At 36.5% G+C, this 20,398-nt stretch overlaps 4 protein-coding genes and 1 long non-coding RNA gene across 17 annotated transcripts; 1 reads left to right on the plus strand and 4 right to left on the minus strand.

The window, feature by feature from the left end:
* On the minus strand, positions 1–4,376 carry LOC111803997 (putative galacturonosyltransferase 4). Of its 2 annotated transcripts, XM_023688634.2 has the most exons (9): positions 4,185–4,376; positions 3,851–4,072; positions 3,711–3,745; positions 3,280–3,385; positions 3,002–3,165; positions 2,172–2,443; positions 1,664–2,021; positions 908–1,483; positions 1–566 (listed from the first exon to the last, which is right to left on the minus strand). In XM_023688634.2, exons 2-9 carry the CDS (start codon positions 3,945–3,947, stop codon positions 291–293), a joined length of 1,884 nt encoding a protein of 627 aa, XP_023544402.2. In that variant the 5' UTR covers positions 3,948–4,072; positions 4,185–4,376; the 3' UTR covers positions 1–290. The 2 variants fall into 2 exon arrangements, with proteins under 2 accessions (XP_023544402.2, XP_023544401.2); XM_023688633.2 differs by having other exon boundaries at positions 3,851–4,376.
* Positions 4,377–6,445: 2,069 nt separating this feature from the next.
* LOC147790477 (uncharacterized) lies at positions 6,446–8,062 on the minus strand. Its single transcript, XR_015422767.1, has 2 exons — positions 6,760–8,062; positions 6,446–6,664 (listed from the first exon to the last, which is right to left on the minus strand). It is a non-coding gene; the product is annotated as an uncharacterized LOC147790477 (long non-coding RNA).
* Positions 8,063–10,691: 2,629 nt separating this feature from the next.
* Positions 10,692–13,369, plus strand: PFK2 (phosphofructokinase 2). The gene is made up of 2 exons (XM_023689004.2): positions 10,692–11,325; positions 12,403–13,369. The coding sequence occupies exons 1-2, from the start codon at positions 10,771–10,773 to the stop codon at positions 13,267–13,269; spliced, it is 1,422 nt and encodes a 473-aa protein (XP_023544772.2). The 5' UTR covers positions 10,692–10,770; the 3' UTR covers positions 13,270–13,369.
* Positions 13,326–15,650, minus strand: LOC111804267 (E3 ubiquitin-protein ligase RGLG5-like). Its single transcript, XM_023689007.2, has 10 exons — positions 15,441–15,650; positions 15,117–15,345; positions 14,914–15,027; positions 14,721–14,818; positions 14,550–14,629; positions 14,362–14,467; positions 14,129–14,256; positions 13,829–14,033; positions 13,657–13,713; positions 13,326–13,570 (listed from the first exon to the last, which is right to left on the minus strand). The coding sequence occupies exons 1-10, from the start codon at positions 15,648–15,650 to the stop codon at positions 13,490–13,492; spliced, it is 1,308 nt and encodes a 435-aa protein (XP_023544775.2). The 3' UTR covers positions 13,326–13,489.
* A 248-nt stretch (positions 15,651–15,898) lies between these two features.
* Positions 15,899–19,925, minus strand: LOC111804520 (DNA-directed RNA polymerases IV and V subunit 4-like). 12 transcript variants are annotated; one of them, XM_087127526.1, is made up of 11 exons: positions 19,829–19,925; positions 19,600–19,730; positions 19,138–19,197; positions 18,947–18,997; positions 18,746–18,820; positions 18,338–18,455; positions 18,184–18,261; positions 17,957–17,990; positions 17,804–17,872; positions 17,267–17,323; positions 16,942–17,144 (listed from the first exon to the last, which is right to left on the minus strand). In XM_087127526.1, the coding sequence occupies exons 2-11, from the start codon at positions 19,676–19,678 to the stop codon at positions 17,094–17,096; spliced, it is 672 nt and encodes a 223-aa protein (XP_086983652.1). In that variant the 5' UTR covers positions 19,679–19,730; positions 19,829–19,925; the 3' UTR covers positions 16,942–17,093. The 12 variants fall into 12 exon arrangements, with proteins under 12 accessions (XP_086983655.1, XP_086983652.1, XP_086983648.1 ...); XM_087127522.1 differs by having other exon boundaries at positions 19,138–19,209; positions 19,829–19,924; XM_087127524.1 differs by having other exon boundaries at positions 19,138–19,209; positions 19,833–19,888.
* Positions 19,926–20,398: the final 473 nt, after the last annotated feature.

A 20,398-nucleotide genomic window follows, 5' to 3' on the forward strand; every position in this document is an offset into this window, starting at 1 on the left:
TTTTTCAAAATCTCAAACTGCAACTGGCAATATTTGAGGAAAAGGAGTTGGTCAAGTACATTTTGTAAACCAACAGAATATAGAGACCCACATATGATATTATACATCTAAAGTGGGGGGAATTAAGAATAGATAGCATCAGTTAAGTTCTACTTTACATAACCAATAAACAAATCAAGAAGGGAAAAATAAATTAGAGAACCAAAAAAATAAGCAGAGATCCAGACCTGGAAAATTAACTATTGTGGATGTTAGACTCATCGAGGAATCTTTGAATCCACAAGGACCGTTCATGGATTGATGTTGCATTCTCTTAGATATAGATTCTCAAAATCAACATGCTTTGCCCAATAATTTCGGTACTTGGGTATGGCTATCTCGAGCCAAGGCTTCATGTTCCCATTATAGTGTATAACGGCCGCTCGTTCAATATCCTTCTGCCCAACATTAGGATTGTAACCGAGGCCTAGAACATGCCAGGATTTGTCAAGATTATAAGTGCGCTTCCAAAATGTGATGAGACCCGGTGGTAATGTCCCCAGCTTCCACAATTGCATGTCGTTATTCTGGGGAAAAAAAAATACAATGTTTTGAGCAGGAATACTACTTCCGAAGAGCTAGGATCTACAAGTCACAATAAGACAATACTACCCAGCACTCTATAGATATGCATCACTATCCATCTTCAAGAAAAAAAATTTATTGATGTCACACAAATTTATTATATCCACCAACTCCAGTTTACTACTAATTGGCACACAAAGATTTAACTAGAACGAACACGTTTCCATTTCAATCCTTCTTCCAGGCGTATTTCTAATGTTGAAAATGTTTGTTCACTACCAATGATTTGAATGTTCCCAAGTCATATGACAAGTGGAATAGATATCAATTCATAAGAACTTACCAGCGTCTGCCAGGAGTGGTACACCTCTGTAATATTCTGCCTCTTCCATTCATCCAAATCAAAGACATTCATGCCATATGCCCAACCACAGGCATGAGGATCAAAATTTTTTGAGATGAGAGGGTTTGAGAAATTGAGATATCTATCAAACCGATGAAAGCTTTCTCCACAAGTCTCTACAGCACCATTAACATTTCCTTTCAAATCAACGAACCAAAGTTTTGTGAGATCTTTCTGCACTACTATATCATCATCCAGGAACAAAACTTTTTTGAGCTTCGGGAATAATTGTGGGAGGTAAAATCGTAGATGGTTCAAGATGGACAAGTACTTTGGATTCCGGAACTTCATATTTGCATCAGAGCTAGCCTGATGAGCCCGGAAATAATAGTCTATCATAGACGAAGAACTCAACTGCTTAAGAACTGGACTATAACTGGTGTTTAACCATGTAAATTCTTCCGTATTCTGAACCTGGATGGTAGCTTTTCCAGGTGGATTAGCCTGAAACCACATCCTCATTGCTGCATAATTGAGTTTATCTGTAATAATGTGGAAAACGTGTTTTGAAGGCTCCTGAAATTATCAAATACGTGAAATAAGTCATGATTTCAAACAAAGGGAAAGGTCCATAGTTGTATCAACTTTAACAATGACAAGAAATCAGACTCTTTCTGCCAATCCCAACCAACGGTGAAAAAAGAAATCAATGTATAAAATATGAAAAGACATCATAATTCCACGAGAAATATATACCTCTGCATGAGTGATTGTTGAGTTAACAACTACTGCTGCTGCCAATATATTATCTGAGAATAACGCATAATGATACAGGTCCGGATCTTCTAGTTTCTCTTGACCTGGGAAATGCTGTTGGGACAAATTCAGAGAATAGTATTCGGTTGTCAGGCGCAAGGGAAGGCAATGAAGGCCTTTAGGAAGTGTTTTTGCTGTTAATTGTGTCAAAAACAGGGTTTGCTTCTTGTGCACTCGCAACTGCTCTTCAGTTGAGTGAAGCATCGCTCGCAGTTTCTTTACCACAATAGAACAGTCATCCTGAGTTTGTTTCCCTTTTGCCAGTGTTTGCTCCATTGTCTTCAATCTCTCGTTGGCACTGCAACATTAATAGCATCCAATAGTGAACGCAAAGTCCCTCTCAAGAATGTCCCATCCCATTAGATTTAAATAGATATAGAAGAAACAATAACTCATTCTCAGATGGAACATTAACATGGACACGGATGGCATCAGAAAGAAAATTTACTTTTTAGGTAGCTCAGAATCCTTGCTTGCATCACCTAATGTTCGTTGAACTTCCTTTATCCTCAGTCGAAGTTCTCTTGTAAGGTGGGGATTGTTCCTAGTGCCTGGAAGAGAGAGGTAAACTTTGGCCCTTATGAGCTGATCCTTGAGATGTCTTACCCGAGCATTAGGAAAAGCAGCTTGAACATTCTCTGGTTCAGATCTTGATCTTCCTATTTCTCCCCCATCAGCTTTCTCAGAAGTTTGGGTGGCTGGCTGCTCATGTTTGGGATTCTGGCAGTTGGCAAGGAAACACAGACACAAGGAGAAGAGAAAATAGAGTTAAAATAAGTGATTCTGGGAATAAGGAAGTTCATGCACAATATATAATGGTTGCATAATCTTCTGGAAAATTCATTGTATACCAGAATAAAGAAACACTCTGAATAAATCAAAAAGTTGATTAATTATTCCTGGCAGCAAGATGAGCTGACTCTTATGTGCTCCCTTTATGGCTCTACTTCGGGAGGGCTTTAGAAATAGAGCCATTTGGTTAAAAGAAGCAATAGAGAAACTACATAAATGACTCCTTTGGCATAGTATTGGAGCCAGAAAATTACGTTGCAAATTTGCTATCTAGCTACAGCGATAGGCTTCTCGAGAGAATGGAAATGAAAGCTCTTGATAAAAACAATAACTCTTGCTGGATAATAAGTTAATCAGAACTATCCGTGCGAAACTCATGAAAAAACTATCAAAGGTTTCTAAGCATCACCCTGCACATGCAAATAAATCTATAACAACAGGACAACTAAAGAGTATAGGAGAAATGGCAAAAAGCCAGATTCATACAGGATCGACTTTGCTGTTCTGTTCACCGGTACTATCGGGATCCCCTCTAATGGTATTTGCCATCCCAAATGGATCCGTAACCTGCTTGATTGGATTCTCGTTTTGAGAATGATCTTCCTCATTAGTCGTGGTCAATACTCTATTAGATTTACGCTCTACTACTCCTACAGATTGTGCACCAGAAGAAAAAATTAACAAATGACAAGGAAAAGAAATATACAAAACCAGAAAGCAGTGTTATAAACAGAAATATTTATATAGCACATCCTTAGCCAAACCTTGGGTGCCGTCGTTCCTCTGCCAAACCGAAGCAGTGGAATCAGGAAGTGAATTGTTGTCGGAATAAACAATCGCGACGGGCTCTTCGACGCTTGATGAAGATTTCTTTTACCCAAAACGATGAATCAAAGAAGAATCGTCAGAAAAATTGGTATCCAAAAAATGCAAAAATCAGAACAAAAGCGAATAAGAAATAGATTTAAAAAACTGTAGGAAATTGACAAAGTAGCAACCCATCGGCAGGATTTAGATGCCTGACATCGCTATTGAAACCCCGGTTTACGAAGACACAGGGAAATTAGAAGAATAAGTGGGAGAAAACAGCCAAACGATCGAACCACACGCTTTTTTTTTTCTTTTTTTTTTTCAATATCGCAATGGCAAATAACAAGATGAAGCATACAGAGCGAGTCTACACGGATTTACTCACCGAAGTTGAAAAATCTTCAATAAAATCGCCTTTAGCTGCAGAAATGAAAACTCTATTTCAAAATCTATAGATAGCAACGAAACGAAAAAGTAAACGAACCGGATTCCATAACGAAATCGGCGAGATAGAAGGACACTTACATGACAACTCGATGGTGGCGAGGCGATTAGAGTAAAGCAAAATCGGAGCAATAACCGTCAAAAAGAGCATCAACACCACCAGACTTCTGATCCGCATTTTTCATTCAAAATACAAAAAACCTAGCAATTTGCAAAGTAACCAAATCCTCACTCCGCCGATCGGCTCAAACGGTACGCCAAATAAACACCACACGTTGTCGTCCGCAAAGACTCCGTCAGAATCTTAGATAGAAGAAACGAAAATAGGAAAGAATATAAGAAGCAATACGGCAATCGTTCATCGAAAGATAAAATCCCTTTTGGCGTGGAAGGAACTGTATTCTCTCTGCTCTACCTGAGACCACACCACAACACAGTGCCTTGCAGTGATGCCTTCTTCTTCAGAAGAAAAAATGGCTGAAGAGGACAGGAAGAAGAAGAAGAAGGAGTTTGATTTCGATCAGCATTCAGCAATCAGCGTCGTCCTTCCCGCACTTTTGAGGAAGAAGAAAGACAACTACGAATCGACGATGTCCAACACGTGATAGAACGAGAAAATTACGGACAGCCCAACCTTATTATATAATTTTCCTTATTTATTTATTTATTTATTTATTTATATTATTATTTTACAAATATCTAAAATTTCATAAATCTCAATTTTTATCTATAAATTTTACTATATTTTAATAATTTTTTAAATTAACCGACTTAATAATATAAAATTAAATTATATCTTTTAAAATGAAATAAATTAAAAAAAATTAAGAATTATTCTTATAATCTAACATTTTCTTAAGTTAAAAAAATTACTCTTGTATTTATATTTATAAATAAAATATTTTATTATTTTATTTTTGTTATTTGTTAAGCTTTATGACAATATTTTAATTTAATTAGATGAGTTATTATATAGTTTTTTTTTTCCTCGTTTGAACGGAATAAAAAAGTATAGGGTAAATTATTTTATTATTTTATTATTTTAAAATATTCCAATATTAAAATATTCCTGAATCTCACATGTTCCTCGCTAAAGGCCCAAATCGCCAGCTGCCAGCCCATTTACGAAAATAAACAAAATTAAATTATTATATTACATTTCTTTATATTTTAAAATTTAAAAAGTAACAAAAAAAATAAAATAAAATATATATATACGATTAAAAAATCACTCTCACCTTCTGATTTCCAGAATGAATCGAGCTAAATAGGTAACTTATACTAACAAACGAAAGGTGGCACAAGAGTTATCACTTGCTTTAGAACGAGAAAAATATGTGATCACGTGGGCCGTTCGGGAATCGTGCTCTATCTCGTGTAATTACACCGCTCAAGACGCGTGATCGCTTGCTTCCCCGTACATCCGCACACAACACTTTTTTCCCTCTTATTCTCTATTCTTCTAATTAAATTGACGACTCTCGTGAACGTCTATGTTTGTTAGTGTGAATAACCTGATCTAAATATAGATAAGATTTATGACGAAACTAATTTCACCCATCTAAAACGTAAGAAAATCTCGATCGCTCTTTAGTTAATTATATAAAATTTTAAAGTAATATCTAATATTTGAAATTACTTCTAAAACTTGCATAAATTTTAATTATATAATTATTCTTTATTTAGCTATTTCCATTTTGAAACAATTTTAAAAATCATATTTGAATTTTAAAAGAGGTGTCTTAAAAGGATAATAAAACCTCAAATAATTAAATATAATTCTTTTTAAATAATAACCAGATAACACATTATTCTAAGACGATGTTAAATACAACGTTAATAGAGTAACCTAACATTAAAACTATTTATACAAGCTACAAATGTTGTTAAAAGGGTTACTAGGTCTAGCTTATGATATTAACACATATTCCTTCTGTGTCGGTCTCAATATAGTTCAACTTTAACGCTATTTTGACCTGTTTTAATATCATGTCGGCAACTCCTGGATGACTTGGTAATAAAGCATCAATTAACATTCTTGTTGAATTCGAGAAAAAAATATTATTATATTATATTACCAATTTAAGCATAACTCAACTATTTAAAACATTATAGTTTCTATCAAAATTCGAGAAGTTGTTTGAGTTCGACATTAACAAGTTTTCCAAATAAAACTTTCATTTTTGTATATAAAATGTCCGTTAATATTAAATTTATCTATAAATTGATCCCTAAAATCAATAAATTTCTAGGACATAATAGATCTGACCTGTTTTAATTCTTTTCCTTCTCCCTGAGCACATACATTTGAACCAATTAAACTATAACATCGAATAACTCTATTAGAACTGTAAATCCAATAATTCTTTTGGAGCAACAGCGATAGTCTGTTGCGTGGGCTACCTAAATAAAATTCTCATCCAATCCAACTTTCTATTTTTAGATTGGCTGGGTTATTTTTTAAAAATTATTTAAAAAAGTCATTCAAATATCAAATATTCACCGGTAATAATACATCACTAACGTAGATTTCTTCAGTTTTCAAAAAATTCAACCCAACCCAATCCAAGTTTTACGATCTAGTCCAGATTAATTGAATTATCAAATCATATGAACGCTCTTACGTTCGATAAACAAATCAAAGCTTAATATAATAGTTAAAAAGATCGAATCAGATCAAACCGATATAAACATAACTTAATTAATTAGGTCAATAGGTCATAAGCTCAAAAAAAAAAAAAAAAAAAAAAAAAAAAAAGAGAGAGAGAGAGAGAGAGAGAGAGAGAGAGAGGCCGGAACGTGAAAAGTGGAACAGACCTTAGAAGCTGGACCTCATGTAACATGTTGGGTGAATGATGGCACTGCGGGACGAACAACAACGCCAATGCTCACAAACTGCGTGACCCAATTCCATTTTCCATACAAATTAAAATATATATATATGTATATATTTATTTATTTATTTATTTATTTATTTATTTCCAATTTACCTTACCCGCCTCGTTTCATTGTTCATCTTCCAAGCCACTTGATCAATGGACCGCCAAAGCACCAAGCGACCAAGAGAATCATCAGCCGAACAATCTCCGCTGCCGGAGATCGGTAATGGAAAGAAGCAGCGCCTCCACGGCGGAAGTGACGACGCCAAGGAACCTCTTCCTAGAACATTCTTTGATTTCGATCTGTCGTTCGGCGTCTTCGATTTCCCCTGGTTGAAGGAGAGCCTGATTTATTCCGAATCCGAGGACTGGAAATTGGACGATGTTTTCTTCACCTCCTTTTACAATGGACTATCCACCGCCGATGCTACTACGATTGGGACGGAGTTGTCCTCGGGGCAATTGGTTTGGAGTAATCTGCCGGATCCTTGGGAGGCGGAATACGAGGCACAAGTGCCGCCGACGACGCTGGACGACGGCGGAGGAGGACAGGCAGGGGAGGGGATGGATTGTATCTGGAAATCTCTGCTAAATCAACCGCTTCAACAAGGGAGTAGAGCGTTGTAGAATTGGGCGTAATGAAGTTCGTGTTCTCTCCCAGAGCCATCGGCGGCTCCTTCCAACCACTTGGATCCAATAAAATTAAAATTCTCCTGTTTGATGGAAATCAAGGGTGGATATCAGTTTTCCTTTTCCAACTTTATCAACTATAAACCTAGTTTTTATTTAGTCCATTTATAAGATTTCCGCCTTACAAAACCAAATTACGTCACGAATTTTAAAACGCGTATGTTAAGGAGAAGTTTTCACATTTACAAGGAAGTTTCGTTCAGGGGCCAGCTTACTACACTGGCACACCGCTCCATGTCTGATTCTGATACCATTTGTAACAGCCTAAGTTCACCGCTAGTAGATATTGTCTGTTTCGACCTGTAAAATAAGGTTTGAGATCTCACATCGGTTGTAGAGGAGAACGAAACATTCCTTATAAGAATATGGAAATCTCCCCTTAGCAAACATGTTTTAAAACTGTGAGGTTGACGATGATACATAATAGGTTAGAGTGGACAATATTTGTTAGTGGTGGGCTTGATCCTAAGAATATGTTTGGTTTAACGATCAAAGGACTGTTAGAGTCATCAGGTGTCGAATATCATGACTTTCGAAGTCATGCGTGGTAGCAATACCAAACCAAATACGACGAGTAGTGGGGTCCTGAGCTAAGCCTTGGCTAAACCTTGGAAATCTTAGTGCCATCATGCCTTTCAAATCCTCCTAGCCATTATCCGAACTGCAATAAGGCAGCGTCGGTCAGTGTCCTTTGGCCTCTGAGTCGTAAGCACTCGTAGGCTGTAAAAAATTGAATGGTTCACCCAAATAAGGAGTATTATGTGTACAATGGAAGGCAAAAATAAGAAAATAATCACCAAATCGACCTAGAGCTTTGGATATCCTCGTACTCCGATTTGGAACCAGGATTCAATATTTAATATGTCTCGATATAACCATGTTACTTAAGAGTGAGGACTATTCCCACCGATCAACATAAGTTCTTTCGACATGTTTTAACTTCACTCACGTACTTTTTTAAGAGGTCACCCAACATAATTGCTTCAAGTTAAGCCCGCTTAACTTTGAGTGTGGGAATTGTGAGATCCAACATTGGTTGAATAGGGGAACGAAACATTCCATATATATAAGGGTGTGAAGACGCTAGGCCCTAGGGGGTAAGGGTGTGGAAACCTCTCCTTAGTAAATGCATATTAAAAATCAGAGGTTGACAGCGATGTGTAATGGACTAAAGCAGACAATAGCTGCTATCGATGGGCTTGAACTGTTACAAGAATAGTCTTCATTGTGAGAAGCCACGAGTAAGGGCTAAAATTGACAATATTTGCTAGCGGTAGACTTTGGTTGTTACAGGAATAGTTTTCACTATGAGAAATGATACGTAACAGGTCAAAGTAGACAATAGCTGTAAGCAGTGAGCTTAGACTGTTACAGGAATGGTCTTCACTATGAGAAGCGATACGTAACGAGTCAAAACATACAATATCGGTTAGCGGTGGGTTTGGGCTATTACAAAAACAATCTTCACTATGAGAAGTGATACGTAATGAACAAAAACAAACAATATTTGCTAGCGGTAGACTTTGGTTGTTATAGGAATAATTTTCACTATGAGAAATGATACGTAACAGGTTAAAGCAGACAATAAGTGCTAGCAGTGAACTTGAATTGTTACAAGAATGGTCTTCACTATGAGAAGTGATACGTAACGAGTCAAAACATACAATATTGATTAGCGGTGGACTTGGGTTGTTACAGAAACAGTCTTCACTATGAGAAGGGATACGTAACGGGCAAAAACAGACAATATCTACTAACGGTAGACTTTGGTTGTTACATGAATAGTTTTCACTATGAAAAATGATACGTAACAGGTCAAAACAGACAATAGCGGCTATCAGTGGGCTTTGACTGTTACAGGAATGGTCTTCACTATGAGAAACGATACGTAACGAAGTCAAAACATACAAAATCGGTTAGCGATGGACTTGAGCTGTTATAGAAACAGTCTTCACTGTGAGAAGCGATACGTAACAGGCAAAAAAACAGACAATATCGGCTAGCAGTGTGTTCGATGACAGAGATATTATTGAAAATGAAGTGAAAATTGAAAATTAATTTTGTTAAACACAATAATAATGAGGACATTGAAATGGACGAAAGATGCATAAAACAAGAAAGAAAAACCAAAAGCCACGCTGTAAATTAAATTGTTAAAAAGTAAGTAAAAATATAATTTATTGGATGGAATGAATCAGACATTTTTTCACAGCGAAGCTGACCTGTCATTGTGAGCTTGCCTCGTTGTCGTTTAGACTGGTTTTTGTGCCGGTCCAGAAAACACAAGCTTACAAGAAGCTCCCCCTTGGGTTTATCCCACGGCGTTCCCTATAAAACCACGCACATCGGCCTAACCCATCCTCATCGGGTTGGGACTCTGGTCCTGCCTGGCTCCCTGCATGCCAACTATGGAGCCTTTGCCAAGCCTCTTTCGCATCCTTCCTAATTGGCATCAAGGGAGTCATGCAGGCTAAATTTCATCGGTCATCCCCGCCCGCCCACGATTACTCGTTCTCGAAAAATTATTTGAGGAGACTCGAGCGTGCCTCACTTTTCTAAGCGGGTTCAATGCATGGTAAGAAAAATGTTTCGTTTTTTTCGTTATCTGTCATCATTTCAATAGGTGTAAATTTAATGATGTGTTCACTGTAATGGTCTCGTCGAAACTAACCATCTCGTTACTGCGTGTGTGGGGATCCCTTCCTACACCGGCACTATATCTAAATTAAATTCCCCCGTTTAAAAATAATATTAACACTTTTTATCTTTATACAAAATTTTAAATTTTTTTTAAGGTTATTATCGATAAAAATCATCCATAAATATTTCCCAGATTATTTTTAAAATTTTGAAATGTGATAATAATTTTTAACTTCAAAAAAAATAAAAAATGTTTTTGACATTATTAGAAGAATTTAAAGTTATTAATGAAATTATTTATTTATTTATTTTTGAAAATGGAAGGATATTATTGACATTTCATGTGTTATTAAAGTTAAAAAGAATATTTTCTTTTTAATAAAGTGCTTTTAAGATAATTTTGTAGGATTAAATTATAAAAAAAAAAAAAAACCCATAGATTATGAGTCATACGGTAATTCTAAAGTTCCTTAAATATTAAAAAAAAAAACAATGTATTCAACTTTTGAATAATTAATTTTGAAAAATGAGGTACCAAAGTTTTGATTAATTAATTTTGAACCCACTTTTTTCAAATATTTACAAAAAAAAAAAAAAAAAGGCAACCAATAGAAACAAAGCAAGTAGATAATGCCCTTTACACCACCATCTGCCAAGTTTTATAATTATAATTAAATAAATAAATATATATATATATAAATATATATATACTACAAGCCACCTCATCAACGAGTTCATTCTTCATTTCACTCGTCCCCCCAAACTCGCCTCTCAATTTCCCCTTCCCCTAAGATGGCCACCGCCGCCGCCGCCGCCGAAATCGCTGACCGGCACCCCCCCATCGCCGTTGCAAGCCTGCCCCACCTGACCGACCACTTCCCGACCCTCCAAAGCAGAACCAACCCACTTCAGAACAACCAATTCTTCCACCCAATAGACGGCTTCTACGCCACCTCCACCGACGTGGTCCTCCGCCGCATCGCCTTCGACCTCTCCAGAAAGCCTTCTCCAGGACACGTGGCGTACTACCGAGCTGGTCCACGGCGGTCGGTTTACTTCGAACCGGAGTCGGTTCGAGCGGCGATCGTGACGTGTGGAGGGCTGTGCCCCGGGATGAACACGGTGATCAGAGAGCTGGTGGTGGGGTTGTGGGAGCTGTACGGAGTGCGGCAGATACATGGGATCGTGGCTGGCTACAGAGGGTTCTACTCGAGCGAGCCGGTGGAGCTGAGTCTGAAGCTGGTCGATGATTGGCACAAGAGAGGCGGCACCGCCCTTCGAACCTCCCGTGGCGGGTTTGATCTCCGGAGGATCGTCGATGCCATTCAAGATCGTGGTTTCAATCAGGTTTTTTAATTTAATTTATTTTTATTTGGGAGTTAATTTCAAGGCATTTATTTTAGAGTTAGTTTGAAGGCATTTTAAAAAAGGGAACACTTGGCGGTCCAACACTAAAACTTGGATGTTTTTTTGGTAGTTAATAACATGTCGTGGGGCGGGAGATGTACATGTGTCTAATTTTTATTCTTTATTATTATTTTAAAGTTTTAATATAATCTTTATAAAAAAACACATCCTAATAAATTAAATATATTTATTAAGCAAACATCAGCCTAACATGATTTTAAAAAATATTACTAGAAATATAAAATATAATATTTAATTTAAATATTATTATTACAGTCTCAACCTAAAAAAAGCCTAGAGATATATATATATGTGTGTGTATATATATATGTATATATGTGTGTATATAGATGCGTGTATGTGTGTGTATATATATATATATGTATGTATGTATGTGTGTGTATATGTATATGTGTGTATATATATCTATATCTATGTATGTCTATTTATATATCTATATCTATGTATGTGTATATGTATGTCTGTCTATATATATATATATATATATGTATGTATATATGTATGTGTATATATATGTTTGTCTATATATATATATGTATGTGTATATATATCTATATGTATGTATGTCTGTCTATATATATATAGGTATGTCTCTATATATACGTACATATGTATGTATGTCTATATATGTATGTATGTCTCTATATATATGTATGTAGGTATGTCTCTATATATACGTACGGATGTATGTATGTCTATCTATATGTATGTATGTCTTTATATATGTATGTATGTCTGTCTATATATATATATCTATGTAGGTATGTCTCTATATATACGTACGTATGTATGTCTATATATGTATGTATATATATATATATCCAGGTTTGTCGGGCTGGCAGATAAAATGGATATCTCTAATGGCTACTTTAAATAATTTCTTTAATATTTCTGTTTCCTAATTTCTACAATAGTTTTCGTTGTCAAGAATTTTCATATTTGGATTAGGAATTAGGATTGTTTTAATGGGAGATTCATTGCAAATTAATTCACTAGGTTTATATAATCGGAGGAGATGGCACAATGCGCGGCGCCGTCAAGATATTCGAAGAAGTATGCCGTCGGAATCTGCAAGTCGCCGTCACCGGGATCCCGAAAACAGTTGACAATGACATCGGAATCATCGACCGATCATTCGGATTCCAAACAGCCGTCGAAATGGCGCAGCAGGCAGTCAGCGCCGCTCATGTGGAGGCTGAGAGCGCGGTGAACGGCATAGGTCTCGTGAAATTGATGGGCAGAAGCACCGGCCATATCGCTCTTCACGCAACATTGAGCAGTCGAGACGTCGATTGCTGCTTAATACCTGAAATGGAGTTTTATTTGGAAGGCGACGGAGGTTTGTTTCCGTTTCTTGAGCGGAGGCTGAAGGAGAATGGGCATGCGGTTCTGGTGGTTGCAGAGGGAGCAGGACAGGATACAATACCTAGAACTGAGGCACAAAAGGAAGAGCGGGACGAATCTGGAAATCCGGTGTTCTTGGATGTGGGCGGATGGTTGAAGACGGAACTCAAAGATTGGTGGGCGAGAACGCACCCCGGTGAGTTGTTTACTGTTAAATACATAGATCCTACTTACATGATTCGTGCTGTGCCTGCAAATGCTACAGATAACTCCTATTGTACATTGCTTGCTCATTCTGCAATTCATGGGGTAATGGCTGGTTATACTGGATTTGTCTCTGGCCCTATTAATGGAAACTATTCGTATATTCCTTTGAAAGATGTGGCAGAAGCAAAGAATGAAGTTAATACGAGAGATCATAAATGGGCATGGGTTAGATCTGTCACTAATCAGCCTGATTTTGTAAAAACTCCACTATTCGATCCAGAAAATCAGAGTTCATCAGGGATTTCTAGTTGAAATAGATTTTAGGATTCTGTCTGGAAGGAGTTGTTGGAGATATCTGTAACTGTATCCATACCTTTAATCTTTTGAAATCAAAGTGCACTTCTGTTCTGTACACACAAATCAAAATAATCAAACACTTGATTGTTCTTAAGCACACAAATTTCTGCTATGATTACTTCAGAATTACAGAAAATGCCTTTCAGAGAATTCCTGGAACTGGCTTGTCAGCTAGTTAGCGCAATCTTATCCTTGTGGTTATGTGGGTTTGACATATTGGGCAGAGGATGAGATCTTCACCACAAACTGAGCATATCTGCAATAAACATGCTTGTTAATACTAAACCATTGAAAAGGGGACAAAAAGGATAGAGAGAACAGCTTGGAGTTGTTCCCATTTACCTGATGTCCACATCCAAATGCAAGATCTTTCTCATTGATGTAGCATTTTGAACAGATCTGCAAATCACAATGTGGTCATTAAGAAATTGGTCGTTCTATGAATGAACATCATAGGTTTCTAGCCAATATGTGTTCATGTGATGTTACAGAGCTCTTTCAAGTGTAGCCTTACCCGATTAAATGACGACGATGGCGAAGACACAGAAGATGATCTGAGAAGTGCTGAATGAGATGGAGAGGAGGAACCATAGAAAGATGTAGATGATATGTCACTTTCTGTGCGCCTAAAGTTTGGAAAATGGTTGCGGGAAATATAGGTGATTGGAGGAGGCCGTGGCAGTGGGAAAGGTAAATGCCCTTGTGTGTTTCTTTTTTGGCTGAAAGTAAAACAAGTTTAGAAAGTTGAGTTAACAATATGCACTAGATTTACCATGATAAGCAGCATTGTTGAAACATTCAGCTGGTAATTTACCCCAGAAGTTGGAGTCTCATTGTTGCCTTGTATTGTGGTGGTATCTCCATTAGACATTGCAGTGCAAACTCGGTCTTCTTTTTCGATGGGGGAGTACCCTTGGACATGATATCGGTGAAGTTCACGAACTGCACCAGACAATGAACACCAGAATGAAAAGGATATATATAATAGAACCAAAAGAATGGTCTTATGAGTTTGGTACTGTAAGTTCTATCTTCGTCTCTTTTCACCTGAAAATTGTCAAAATCGCGAGCTGGGATTTGATCGTCACACCGGTACATCTGGTCCCATGGTCCATCACCCACACCGACTAAGATTATCGATAAAGGATATTTGCTGCATAAAGAAGATGAAAGTTGAAGCTACAAAAGGCAATGGGAATGCAAACATGTGCTTATTTACATGTATTTCAACCAACCTTGCTTCAACAATCGCTTCAATAGTGCTCTGTTCTTGAGGACTGAGGTGGCCTTGACAAGTGTCTACACTTCTTGTGACCTATCACAGAGAACATGAGTTATACGAATAAGTCAGCTTTAGAAGAACCATAAACAGTCTAATCAACTTCAATCATAATGTAGCCAGTTACTTGTCCATCAGCAATGATCAGAAGAATATGATACTGGCCGTTGCTGTCGTTGACAATTCTGATGGCGTTTCGGATGATCGGAGCAAATGATGTCGGACCTGATATAACAAGTAGTATGCAAGGGAACGGAAGATGTAGTGAATTCAAATTGAGCAGGAAGAAGGGAATGGAAATTCCAGTGATGAAGATTTACCAGCCAGTTTCACGTGAGGTACTGTTTCTCTGTAGCAATGGAGTACTTCCTCAAAACCATGGCAGGGCGTATCTCCCGGATGGAAGCTAAAAACGTCTCGATCGCCAGTAGTAACTGCAGAAGAAAAAAGAGAAATGAATGGAACTTCTAAGATAGTTCTCCAGAGAATCATGAAATTCTACAATTTGATTACAAAATCACACCATCTCCGAAGCCATAGCAGGGAATTATGTTATCATCATCGAATTTTTCGAGTGTCTTCCCAATGATGGATATTGCTTGTTCATAGGGATTGAGACAAGCTCCATCAAGGTCATGCAGATTCCTCCCCATGAAAGATTTCTTCCCAGTCCACTCATTGCTTTTTGTGAAGTCAATCCCAACGATCAAGTTGGAGGATTCCAAACCTGCCTTTTCCAGAGCTTCACTCACCTGCAAGTGCAGAAGTCAATAAACTTCAGCATCAAATTCAGGACATATGAATCCAATTAACAGATGTTGAAAGCGAAACATTAGATGAATGATACCTGTTCAAGGGATTCAAAGTCGTCACCATTGATTATAGGATTCGGGGGTCGGGAAGAAGGCGCGGAATTGGTGCTTGGGGATGGGGAAGAAGGCCAGGGACTGGTGGTTGGGGGAGGACTATAACCACAAGAACACCTTAATGGCTGGTTCCGATGATCACCATAGATGTGCACATGGCAGTGAATGTTCTTAGAAGATTTTGCTCCCATTTTCTGTTTTGATGTTTGCTTTGATGAACAATCTCTCCAAAGAAGAAGCAACCAGGGAAAGAAGGTGTTACTGAGGTGAAGAACAATATGGTAATTCAGGAAGAACAATGTCTAGGAATCAGAATTGAATGCCAAAACATATTTGAAGGGAGAAGTATGGCAAGTAATGACGAAGGATACCGAGCCTGTTCAAGAAATGATCAAAGTCAAATAAATTAAACACATTCGAAGCTGAAATCAGGAAGCTTCAACGAACCCATCATTCAAATTCCCTCTCTGGACTGTATAAAAATAAAAGTCAAGTGTATATACAAAATAATCTTTGTGTTGAATGATTCAATATGTAATTCAGTTGAGAATTGGGGTATTTTATAAATGGAAACCCAGTAGTATTCAACGGAATTGATAGTGATGCTTCAATTATAATCTAGTTTTATAAAGCTTAAGTGAGAAAATTGATATGTTTTTTATTTTCCTTTTTTTAATGAATGAATATATTTTGTTGGAATGTTGTAGTTGGATTGGAGAGTCAACGGGCATTCCAAACACTCAATCACATTATTATTCTATAATCTTATTATAAAAAATTAGAAGAAATTATGCGAGAATTTCTTGAAAATAAGTAATATGTAATAAGTAATATGTTCAACTCTGACGGGAGAAAGTCAGATGACATAAGAAAAATCACAGAAACCGTGAACGCAGAGCACCAATTGAAAAATCACCATGAACGCAGAACGCCGACTGTAACAACCGTGATGCTGTCACGTAACAGAAAGACAAAAAATAATGAGGTTCAATATCTTTTTCTCAAGGGTGAGGTTTGGAACCCCGTCACTTTATACACTTAGTAGGAGTCATTGAATAGCATAGATCCATTAAAGAAAAAAGAATTGAATTGTCTTGTAAGATTAGTAAAGTATGTACAAATTTATATACTCGTGTCAGTATTGAAACGGAATATATCATAATTTAAAAAACACGAACATTTTTTAAACAATCAAATTACTTTAAGCCACATATTTTGATAGAATAACATGAAGCTCAATATAGTCTCTCATAGCCCGTATTTCATGACTAAACTCTACACAACCAACTTGAGTACAATTCAACTAATTTAAAGATGTCCTCTCGACCAAGAACCAAAGAACCAAGAAATCAAAGGTTCAAATAATAACAATGGCTAAAATTTATGTGACAGACACCCCCTTCCTATAGATATTTTGAACCAAAATTAGACCCAAACTTGCATATCCTCTGTGGTAAAGAGTTAGGGGCCTCAACCAGTTCCTTTTGTTGCCAAACATTGCCTTGCCGTATCGTAGTATATTAGCAATATAAATGAACAGCCCAACATGAGTAGCATCTGGTAGAAATTACTCCCTTAACATCCCCACTTTACATTCAAACTAATAGAGGTTTTCTAGTTTGATTTTCAGTCCATCAGAGTTGATTCAGATGAGAGAGGCATTCATAGCAAAGTAACCCACATTTCTACACTACGGCAAATACAGATCTTTAAGAACAAAATATTCCAATGGGCTAATGCTTGCCTCCCCGAAGGGGAGAAGTCAACCGGACAAGTAATCGATCTTATGACTTCAGGATGATTTTACCTTGGCTAGCTCGCTCAAGACACTGTTGAGAGCTTCACTCGGCTTGCTTCTTTTGCTCTGCTTTGTCAAAATAAATTAAAAAGTAATAATCATAGGAACAAAATTGCTATGATGCATGACCAATCTGACCCATCTAGGAAGGACCACGGACCACCATTGGTGTGTAAGAAGCATCTTTAAAAGGTCTGACTAATAAAGCATACTTATCAAGCTTTTACAGTTTTTGACAACATACATAAATGTTATTTCAAAAGTCCTTAAAAGTACTTGTATTTTGTATACACTAAAACAATAAAAGAATTGAAGCGTAGAAACTAAATATGTGTTCTTTGAGTTCAACAAGTGAAGAATCTCTAGCCTTTAGATCAAGAGTACATTGCCTAAACCAGTCAAATTAAGTATAGAACGAGCTTTGTCTACGAACTTTAGAGATAGGGGCGAGCTAGGCTTAGGTGGGCAGAAACTCAGTAGGTGTTTTAACTATGTTATATGACAGGGGGATGTAAATTATAGAAATTTTAAAAACTTATACCGTACCTTCAAGGATGGAAGAAGAGAAAAAACTTCATCAGTAGTGTCTGGGCAGACATTAGCAAGCACACACATCTGCATTAATATTAATATCGAGTCAGTTCATCACTCGAAAGAATCAATTTTAGAAAAGGCAAGAAAGGACGTAAAGATAGCTACCTCACTGTCCATTACGCCATATTTCTTGAGGGTTCTGGAACATTCAGTTAAGGACTCAACAGAATGGATTAGATAGAATGAAAAGAGAACTATACAGCACACCAGAAGTGCTGGATTGGTAAAAGGCACACTTCCACTGCAGTATGTAAGTTTTTTTCTATCCATAAAAAGTGATGCAAAGAATTTAACAATATAATTTGATGGCCCATTCATCAGATCAAGGATACTCGAGAACTGGTCTAACTGACACGGTATTTACGTAGTGGTTGGCTCTTTTGGCATACTGCAACCCCCTATCAAATGATCTAAGATAAAAGCAATTCAAGTTTGTCAGCATGCGGATTTCTTCTTTCAAATAAATAGTTAATAGCATTCACTTACGTTGGGATTTTTATGGTTGGATCTGCCGATAGAAGAACCATCTGATCTTGGATTTCATGTAAAATTTGTGCAGCCTCACAGTCCATAAGGCATTGGCATTTAACATTCTTGGGAAGTTCTGCACATCAATTTAAACCAAAACAGCACAATTTGAACAGCATACAGACACCATGGAACAAATAACATAATAGGAGACATACTCACACCAATCACTTATCCCAGCAGGAACAAACAAAAAATACGGCCTCGAAACAGAAAAGGTAAGGCAATACTGATTTTCATAAATGGTAAGGTAATACTGATCTTCCATGATATGAATAATAGTAAAAACAAATACATTGATGACCATATAAGTATAATTATATTCTTACCAAATAAAACCATATTCAAAGTCAAGGCAGTACCCACCTTGCTCAATCTTCAATTCTAGTGGCTGGGGTTCCTTCGCACCACTTCCGCCTTTTCCTCCTTTACCCAAGTCACCTACAAGCCAAGATTGGAAAGGAGAGAAAGTCAATGAATTGCATTAACATCAAAATAACAAATAATAGGCTTATGAAGTTAAGACAGTAGAAAGAAAAAAATAAAATGAACATCTAAAACTGGTACCATTCTTGCCACTGTATTTCATTGAAAAATTAATCTGCGCATCAACTGATCCTGTATGTAGTACAAGTACTTCCGAATTAAGTAGTTTTATATAATAAGCACATGAATTCTGACAGGCAATTTGTTGAACATATAGAACACTGGCACATCAAGTGATTTGTATAACACAAAAAGTATAAATGACTATTGACCTTGAGCATCGAACTGGACTTTCCTTCCCTTCTTTGGCTTTAACAGACTATCATCCTTTCCTTTTAGAGAAGCTATGCAACAAGTCAGGAAGCATTTGATATACATTCAGCAAACAAAAGAATTTCCAATCATGCTTAATTATCCCAATCCTGATCTAGTTCGTTTAAATGCCCAGCGCCTTAGAAAATATCACTATGTATTCCTGTGACCTATGATCCATTTAGCAAACTGCATGCATAATCCATGGAAACCTGGACAAAATTTCAGCTCTGTACAAAAAGTTATGATGGTAGCTTTAAAATCCAAGTGATTCACAGAACAAAATCTTGGTTAAACAGAGAAAGAACAAGAAGATTGAGAATAAATTTGGAGAAGTGAATTCAAGATGCATTAAGCTCGAAGCCATGAGTAATTGGGGTGTAAATTATTGCACAGACTCAAAAGACATTAACAATACGAACCATCCTTGAAAGAGGACTTGAGCGAAGACTTTCCAGGTTTTTTTGGCAGTGGATAACCCTTTTCTCCTTTCTCCGACATCACTGGAAATTGTATCCCCGCTTTCACTTCGATTAAGCTCTCCAAGCAAAATCTACTCCAGAAAAACGAACATTAAAGCATTCGAAACTGAAACATTAAAAATTTCAAATAATCTTTCCTACAACAAACAGAGAAATACGGAGAACCGACGAGCCTGGTTGGATGATCGGAAACTGAGAGAACCGACGAGCCTGCTTTCAACTTTCAATTCTCGTGGATTAAATAAAGGAGAGTGTCCAATTAGAATTACCCGTATATTCAATTAAAATTACAATTAAAAAACGAAAAAAAAAATTATCTAAATTATACGCTTTTTCTTAAGGAATATAATTTTTACTTGAATTCAATATTATTGTGCTCCCTCTAATTTTTATGATAAACTAAAATTGTAATATTTAAAATATCGAAGTGAATTTTTTACAAGATTTTTTAGTTTTCCCAATTTTACAAACAGTTTTTTTTTTTTTTTTTTTTTTGAAAGAATATATCTAAAATCAATTGGGCGCTAATTAAAATTCAAATTATTAATATACAAATATATATATATATATATATATATATATATATATATATATTACTGAATCCAACAATATTAGGAAAAATGTTAATATATTTCAATTTATTAACAACATTGTTTAAACAAATTGGTACTAGACGACAAAGACACCCTTTAACAAAATTTATATTCGTTTTTTTTTTTTTTTTTTTTTTTTTTTCCTG

Source organism: Cucurbita pepo, chromosome 10 (assembly GCF_057944985.1).
Source record: "Cucurbita pepo subsp. pepo isolate OVF chromosome 10, ASM5794498v1, whole genome shotgun sequence".
In the NCBI taxonomy this organism is placed as follows: Eukaryota; Viridiplantae; Streptophyta; class Magnoliopsida; order Cucurbitales; family Cucurbitaceae; genus Cucurbita; species Cucurbita pepo.

Coding starts and splice junctions, on each gene's coding strand:
- LOC111803997 (XM_023688634.2), bottom strand. CDS start 3,947: ATGCGGATCAGAAGTCTGGTGGTGTTGATGCTCTTTTTGACGGTTATT. Junction 3,386..3,710: donor TTGAAGATTTTTCAACTTCG/GTGAGTAAATCC, acceptor TTTGGGTAAAAG/AAATCTTCATCAAGCGTCGA. Junction 2,022..2,171: donor GATTCTGAGCTACCTAAAAA/GTAAATTTTCTT, acceptor TTAATGTTGCAG/TGCCAACGAGAGATTGAAGA.
- PFK2 (XM_023689004.2), top strand. CDS start 10,771: ATGGCCACCGCCGCCGCCGCCGCCGAAATCGCTGACCGGCACCCCCCC. Junction 11,326..12,402: donor AAGATCGTGGTTTCAATCAG/GTTTTTTAATTT, acceptor TTAATTCACTAG/GTTTATATAATCGGAGGAGA.
- LOC111804267 (XM_023689007.2), bottom strand. CDS start 15,650: ATGGGAGCAAAATCTTCTAAGAACATTCACTGCCATGTGCACATCTAT. Junction 14,819..14,913: donor ACCTCACGTGAAACTGGCTG/GTAAATCTTCAT, acceptor TTGTTATATCAG/GTCCGACATCATTTGCTCCG. Junction 14,034..14,128: donor ATGAGACTCCAACTTCTGGG/GTAAATTACCAG, acceptor TTTTACTTTCAG/CCAAAAAAGAAACACACAAG.
- LOC111804520 (XM_087127522.1), bottom strand. CDS start 19,678: ATGTCGGAGAAAGGAGAAAAGGGTTATCCACTGCCAAAAAAACCTGGA. Junction 19,210..19,599: donor CAAGTCCTCTTTCAAGGATG/GTTCGTATTGTT, acceptor CTTGTTGCATAG/CTTCTCTAAAAGGAAAGGAT. Junction 17,873..17,956: donor ATGGCGTAATGGACAGTGAG/GTAGCTATCTTT, acceptor ATATTAATGCAG/ATGTGTGTGCTTGCTAATGT.